Below are 8555 nucleotides of genomic sequence, written 5' to 3' on the forward strand. Positions count from 1 at the left end.
GTTAGTATTCTCTTCTTGTTGTGTATAGAGGAATTGTATGTTCTGAGGGAGAACTTTTTGATGTTAATATTCTCTTGTGTGTGTACATGTTATGTATTATGAACGTTGTGGGGGTTTTATGTCAGTAGCCTATATTTTTGTTGTCTCTGGATAAATGTATTATGACTGTTAGTATGTTCTTGTTGTGTGTGTAATGCTATGCATTATGAGTGTTGTGGTGTTTGATGCTATCTTGCTGTGTGTGCAGGCTCTGTACACGGCCTCGCTCCCAGAGGATATCCCAGTCAACAGAGTGATAGTGGGGGTTGGGGCCAGCGATGCTGATGTAGGGGTCAGTGCTTGGATCCAGTACTCTCTACATGGACCCGGCTCTGAAGACTTCAGCATCGACCCAGACACTGGTACACTACCTTTACTTTGTTTGAGGTTTACCAATGAAGTTGATGTGTGTGTGATCTTAACCTGTCTCTCCTCTTTTTTCTGTTCAGGTGAACTAAAGACAGCCCAGGCCCTGGACAGGGAGAAGACCCCGGTGTACAGACTGGTTGCCCAGGCGACAGACGGTGGTGGTCGGTTCTGTCGTGCGGAGGTCCACCTGACGCTGTTGGATGTGAATGACAACCCTCCGGCGTTCTCTGCTCCCCACTACACTGCCAGTGTGTATGAAGACACAGCCACCAAGGCCCTGCTCACACGCATACAGGCCATCGACCCTGATGAAGGTAAGAATGGAATATTCTCCGCTCTGTTTCTCCCTGTCTGTCTGTCTGTCTGTCTGTCTGTCTGTCTGTCTGTCTGTCTGTCTGTCTGTCTGTCTGTCTGTCTGTCTGTCTGTCTGTCTGTCTGTCTGTCTGTCTGTCTCTCTCTCTCTCTCTCTCTCTCTCTCTCTCTCTCTCCCTCAATTCAATTTTAATTCAAGGGCTTTATTGCATGGGAAAGATATGTTAACATTGCTAAAGCAAGTGAAGTAGATAATAAACAAAAGTTAAATAAACAATAAAATATTAACAGTAAACATTACACTCACAGAAGTTCCAAAAGAATAAAGACATTTCAAATGTCATATTATGTCTATATACAGTGTTGTAATGATGTGCAAATAGATAAAGTACAAAAGGGAAAATAAATAAACATAAATATAGGTTGTATTTACATTGGTGTTTGTTCTTTACTGGTTGTCCTTTTCTTGTGGCAACAGGTCACAAATATTGCTGCTATGATGGCACACGGTGGTATTTCACCCAATACATACAGTGAGGGGAAAAAGTATGATCCCCTGCTGATTTTGTACGTTTGCCCACTGACAAAGAAATGATCAGTCTATAATTTTAATGGTAGGTTTATTTGAACAGTGAGAGACAGAATAACAACAAAAAAATCCAGAAAAACGCATGTCAACATTTTTTGAAATTGATTTGCATTTTAATGAGGGAAATAAGTATTTGACCCCCTCTCAATCAGAAAGATTTCTGGCTCCCAGGTGTCTTTTATACAGGTAACGAGCTGAGATTAGGAGCACACTCTTAAAGGGAGTGCTCCTAATCTCAGCTTGTTACCTGTATAAAAGACACCTGTCCACAGAAGCAATCAATCAATCAGATTCCAAACTCTCCACCATGGCCAAGACCACCGTCAAACATGGAGGTGGAAACATTATGCTTTGGGGGTGTTTTTCTGCTAAGGGGACAGGACAACTTCACCGCATCAAAAGGACGATGGACGGGGCCATGTACCGTCAAATGGGTCGTGGATGGGTATTCCAGCATGACAATGACCCAAAACACACGGCCAAGGCAACAAAGGAGTGGCTCAAGAAGAAGCACATTAAGGTCCTGGAGTGGCCTAGCCAGTCTCCAGACCTTAATCTCATAGAAAATCTGTGGAGTGAGCTGAAGGTTCGAGTTGCCAAATGTCAGCCTCGAAACCTTAATGACTTGGAGAAGATCTGCAAAGAGGAGTGGGACAAAATCCCTCCTGAGATGTGTGCAAACCTGGTGGCCAACTACAAGAAACGTCTAACCTCTGTGATTGCCAACAAGGGTTTTGCCACCAAGTACTTAGGCATGTTTTGCAGAGGGGTCAAATACTTATTTCCCTCATTAAAATGCAAATCAATTTATAACATTATTGACATGCGTTTTTCTGGATTTTTTTGTTGTTATTCTGTCTCTCACTGTTCAAATAAACCTACCATTAAAATTATAGACTGATCATTTCTTTGTCAGTGGGCAAGCGTACAAAATCAGCAGGGGATCAAATACTTTTTCCCCTCACTGTATGGTCTGCCTACGGCGGCCTCTCTCAATACCAAGGCTATGATTTCTCTCTCTCTCTCTCTCTCTCTCTCTCTCTCTCTCTCTCTCTCTCTCTCTCTCTCTCTCTCTCTCTCTCTCTCCATCACTTTCTCTCTGTCACTCTCTCTGTCACACTCTCTGTCTCTCACTCTCTGTCGTTCTCTCTCTCTCTCTCTCTCTCTCTCCTCTCTCTCTCTCTCTCTCTCGCTCTCTCTCACCTGCACACACTGCAGCTCTCCAGGACCAGAGTTGCCTATCCAGCTGTATATTAACCGATAGATGGGTAGAGTTTATAATAATGTTTACTCTGCTCTGCTCAGCACATACCTCACTGTTAGCTGTTAGCAATCCTATTTAATTTGCCTTGGGTTTGGACCAGCTGTTAGCACATACTGCTAGCAATCACACACACACACTGCTAACACTCCCATTTGGCTGCTGTCACTGTCTCGCCTGGCAAAGAGGGAAAGGAAAGAAAATAAACCTCTGCCACAACCACACTAATGAAAAGTCCTAACCACACTAATGAAAAGTCCTAACCACACTAATGAAAAGTCACAACCACACTAATGAAAAGTCCTAACCACACTAATGAAAAGTCACAACCACACTAATGAAAAGTCCAAACCACACTAATGAAAAGTCCTAACCACACTAATGAAAAGTCCTAACCACACTAATGAAAAGTCACAACCACACTAATGAAAAGTCCTAACCACACTAATGAAAAGTCCTAACCACACTAAGGAAAAGTCCTAACCACACTAATGAAAAGTCCTAACCACACTAATGAAAAGTCACATCCACACTAATGAAAAGTCCTAACCACACTAATGAAAAGTCACATCCACACCAATGAAAAGTCACATCCACACTAATGAAAAATCACATCCACACTAATGAAAAGTCACAACCACACTAATGAAAAGTCACATCCACACTAATGAAAAGTCCTAACCACACTAATGAAAAGTCACAACCACACTAATGAAAAGTCCTAACCACACTAATGAAAAGTCACATCCACACTAATGAAAAGTCCTAACCACACTAATGAAAAGTCACAGCCACACTAATGAAAAGTCACAACCACACTAATGAAAAGTCACAACCACACTAATGAAAAGTCACAACCACACTAATGACAAGTCCTAACCACACTAAGGAAAAGTCCTAACCACACTAATGAAAAGTCACAACCACACTAATGAAAAGTCACAACCACACTACTGTAATGTCACATCCACACCAATGAAAAGTCACAACCACACTAATGAAAAGTCACAACCACACTACTGTAATGTCACATCCACACCAATGAAAAGTCACAACCACACTAATGAAAAGTCACATCCACACTAATGAAAAGTCCTAACCACACTAATGAAAAGTCACAACCACACTAATGAAAAGTCCTAACCACACTAATGAAAAGTCCTAACCACACTAATGAAAAGTCACAACCACACTAATGAAAAGTCACAACCACACTACTGTAATGTCACATCCACACCAATGAAAAGTCACAACCACACTAATGAAAAGTCCTAACCACACTAATGAAAAGTCACATCCACACTAATGAAAAGTCCTAACCACACTAATGAAAAGTCACATCCACACTAATGAAAAGTCCTAACCACACTAATGAAAAGTCACATCCACACTAATGAAAAGTCCTAACCACACTAATGAAAAGTCACATCCACACTAATGAAAAGTCCTAACCACACTAATGAAAAGTCACAACCACACTAATGAAAAGTCACATCCACACTAATGAAAAGTCCTAACCACACTAATGAAAAGTCCTAACCACACTAATGAAATGTCACAACCACACTAATGAAAAGTCACAACCACACTACTGTAATGTCACATCCACACCAATGAAAAGTCACAACCACACTAATGAAAAGTCCTAACCACACTAATGAAAAGTCACAACCACACTAATGAAAAGTCCTAACCACACTAATGAAAAGTCACAACCACACTAATGAAAAGTCACATCCACACTAATGAAAAGTCACATCCACACTAATGAAAAGTCCTAACCACACTAAGGAAAAGTCCTAACCACACTAATGAAAAGTCACAACCACACTAATGAAAAGTCCTAACCACACTAATGAAAAGTCCTAACCACACTAATGAAAAGTCCTAACCACACTAATGAAAAGTCCTAACCACAATAATGAAAAGTCCTAACCACACTAATGAAAAGTCACAACCACACTAATGAAAAGTCCTAACCACACTAATGAAAAGTCCTAACCACACTAATGAAAAGTCCTAACCACATTAATGAAAAGTCACAACCACACTAATGAAAAGTCCTAACCACACTAATGAAAAGTCCTAACCACACTAATGAAAAGTCCTAACCACACTAATGAAAAGTCACAACCATACTAATGAAAAGTCCTAACCACACTAATGAAAAGTCACATCCACACTAATGAAAAGTCACAACCACACTAATGAAAAGTCACAACCACACTAATGAAAAGTCCTAACCACACTAATGAAAAGTCACATCCACACTAATGAAAAGTCCTAACCACACTAATGAAAAGTCCTAACCACACTAATGAAAAGTCACAACCACACTAATGAAAAGTCACATCCACACTAATGAAAAGTCCTAACCACACTAAGGAAAAGTCCTAACCACACTAATGAAAAGTCACAACCACACTAATGAAAAGTCACAACCACACTAATGAAAAGTCCTAACCACACTAATGAAAAGTCCTAACCACACTAATGAAAAGTCCTAACCACACGAATGAAAAGTCCTAACCACACTAATGAAAAGTCCTAACCACACTAATGAAAAGTCACAACCACACTAATGAAAAGTCCTAACCACACTAATGAAAAGTCCTAACCACACTAATGAAAAGTCCTAACCACACTAATGAAAAGTCACAACCACACTACTGTAATGTCACATCCACACCAATGAAAAGTCACAACCACACTAATGAAAAGTCCTAACCACACTAATGAAAAGTCACAACCACACAAACGAAAACTCCTAACCACACTAATGAAAAGTCACAACCACACTAATGAAAAGTCACATCCACACTAATGAAAAGTCACAACCACACTAATGAAAAGTCACAACCACACTACTGTAATGTCACATCCACACCAATGAAAAGTCACAACCACACTAATGAAAAGTCCTAACCACACTAATGAAAAGTCACAACCACACTAATGAAAAGTCACATCCACACTAATGAAAAGTCCTAACCACACTAATGAAAAGTCACAACCACACTACTGTAATGTCACATCCACACCAATGAAAAGTCACAACCACACTAATGAAAAGTCCTAACCACACTAATGAAAAGTCACAACCACACTAATGAAAAGTCCTAACCACACTAATGAAAAGTCCTAACCACACTAATGAAAAGTCCTAACCACACTAATGAAAAGTCACAACCACACTAATGAAAAGTCCTAACCACACTAATGAAAAGTCACAACCACACTAATGAAAAGTCCTAACCACACTAATGAAAAGTCCTAACCACACTAATGAAAAGTCCTAACCACATTAATGAAAAGTCACAACCACACTAATGAAAAGTCCTAACCACACTAATGAAAAGTCCTAACCACACTAATGAAAAGTCACAACCATACTAATGAAAAGTCCTAACCACACTAATGAAAAGTCACATCCACACTAATGAAAAGTCACAACCACACTAATGAAAAGTCACAACCACACTAATGAAAAGTCCTAACCACACTAATGAAAAGTCACATCCACACTAATGAAAAGTCCTAACCACACTAATGAAAAGTCCTAACCACATTAATGAAAAGTCACAACCACACTAATGAAAAGTCACATCCACACTAATGAAAAGTCCTAACCACACGAATGAAAAGTCCTAACCACACTAATGAAAAGTCACAACCACACTAATGAAAAGTCACATCCACACTAATGAAAAGTCCTAACCACACTAATGAAAAGTCACAACCACACTAATGAAAAGTCACAACCACACTAATGAAAAGTCACATCCACACTAATGAAAAGTCCTAACCACACTAATGAAAAGTCACAACCACACTAATGAAAAGTCACATCCACACTAATGAAAAGTCCTAACCACACTAAGGAAAAGTCCTAACCACACTAATGAAAAGTCACAACCACACTAATGAAAAGTCACAACCACACTACTGTAATGTCACATCCACACCAATGAAAAGTCACAACCACACTAATGAAAAGTCACAACCACACTACTGTAATGTCACATCCACACCAATGAAAAGTCACAACCACACTAATGAAAAGTCCTAACCACACTAATGAAAAGTCACAACCACACTAATGAAAAGTCCTAACCACACTAATGAAAAGTCCTAACCACACTAATGAAAAGTCCTAACCACACTAATGAAAAGTCACAACCACACTAATGAAAAGTCACAACCACACTAATGAAAAGTCACAACCACACTAATGAAAAGTCACAACCATACTAATGAAAAGTCACAACCATAAAAGTATTGAAGTATTAGAGATAAAAGTATTTGCGCATTAAAGGATTACCAAACAAGCCACGCAGGTTTCAAAGAGGAAGCTTTGTGGCTGTTAGCAGGATGCAAGAGACAAGGGCATGATGGGAGGGGAGAGAGAGAGAGACAAGGGCATCGGGAGAGAGAGACTGACAGAAGGGCATCAGGAGAGGTGAGAGAGGGAGAGAGAGGGACAGAAGGGCATCAGGAGAGGTGAGAGAGGGAGAGAGAGGGACAGAAGGGCATCAGGAGAGGTGAGAGAGAGAGAGACAGAAGGGCATCAGGAGAGGTGAGAGAGAGAGAGACAGAAGGGCATCAGGAGAGGGGAGCGAGAGAGAGAGAGACAGAAGGGAATCAGGAGAGGAGAGGAGAGATAGAGAGAGAGACAGATGGGTATCAGGAGAGGGAGGGAGGGAGAGAGAGCGAGAATGAGGGAACCAGAGAGAGAGAAGGGTATCGGGGAGGAGAGAGAGCGAGGAAGAGTGAACCAGAGAGAGAGAGAGAGAGAGAGAGAGAGAGAGAACGGTATCAGGGAGGAGAGATTCATGTTTGAACTGGAGTCAACCTCTCTATCTCCCTTTGCATTTTTATTTTCACTAGCACTCTCTCTTTCTCTTTCGCTCTCTCTTTTCTCTATCACTCTCTCTTGCTCTCTCTTTCTACAGTCTGTTTTCTGATATCTCAACTCTCAAAACACACGCACAGATGGCAATCAATAAATTAAATAATTTATTCATGAAAGATTGTTCTAATATCCCTCTCCACTCTCTCCAGGCGTCAGTCGTAAGGTGGTATATTCTCTGGCCGACTCTGCCGGCGGCTTCTTCTCCATCGACAAATCCTCTGGCGTCGTGGTCCTGGAACGTCCCCTAGACCGCGAACAGCAACCGTCCTACATGATCACGGTCAGAGCGTCCGACCAGGGCTCTCCTGTCCGCCTGTCCTCCCTGGTCAACGTGACCGTCACGGTCCTGGACATCAATGACAACCCACCGGTGTTTGAGCGGCGTGACCACCTCGCCACCGTGCCAGAGGACGTGGCGTTAGGGACGGAGGTGCTGAGAGTGTATGCAGCCAGTAAGGACATTGGAACCAACGCTGAGATAACCTATAGTATCCGCTCTGGCAACGAGCACGGAAAGTTCCACATACACCCCGTCACTGGTAAGTTCCCATATGCAGAATATAACGTTTAAATTTATGTACAGTACCAGTCAAAAGTTTGGACACACTTACTCATTCCAGGGTTTTTCTTTATTTTTACTATTTTCTACATTGTAGAATAATAGTGAAGACATCAAAACTATGAAATAACACATATGGAATCATGTAGTGACCAAGAAAGTGTTGAACAAATCAAAAATATTTTATATTTGAGATTCTTGAAGTAGCCACCCTTTGACTTGATGACAGCTTTGCACACTCTTGGGATTCTCTCAACCGGCTACATGAGGTAGTCACCTGGAATGCATTTCAATTAACAGGTGTGCCTTGTTAAAAGTTAATTTGTGGAATTTCTTTCCTTCTTAATGTGTTTGAGACAATCAGTTGTGTTTGGAATAGGTAGGGGTGGTATACGCAAGATAGCCCTATTTGGTGAAAGAGCAAGTCTATATTATGGCAAGAACAGCTCAAGTAAGCAAAGAGAAACGACAGTACGTTATTACTTTAAGACATGAAGGTCAGTTAATCCGGAAA

At 41.0% G+C, this 8555-nt stretch overlaps 1 protein-coding gene across 5 annotated transcripts in view; it reads left to right on the forward strand.

The window, feature by feature from the left end:
* Positions 1-8555, forward strand: part of LOC106613153 (protocadherin Fat 3) — a 356089-nt gene that overhangs the window by 307444 nt on the left and 40090 nt on the right. For all 5 annotated transcript variants that reach the window (XM_082956408.1, XM_082956409.1, XM_082956411.1 and 2 more), the window contains 3 exons: positions 248-401; positions 489-722; positions 7632-8021. In XM_082956408.1, coding sequence (XP_082812534.1) covers positions 248-401; positions 489-722; positions 7632-8021 — 778 coding nt within the window. The remainder of the gene's footprint in view (positions 1-247; positions 402-488; positions 723-7631; positions 8022-8555) is intronic.

Source organism: Salmo salar, chromosome 09, assembly GCF_965601325.2.
Source record: "Salmo salar chromosome 09, fSalSal1, whole genome shotgun sequence".
NCBI lineage: Eukaryota > Metazoa > Chordata > Actinopteri > Salmoniformes > Salmonidae > Salmo > Salmo salar.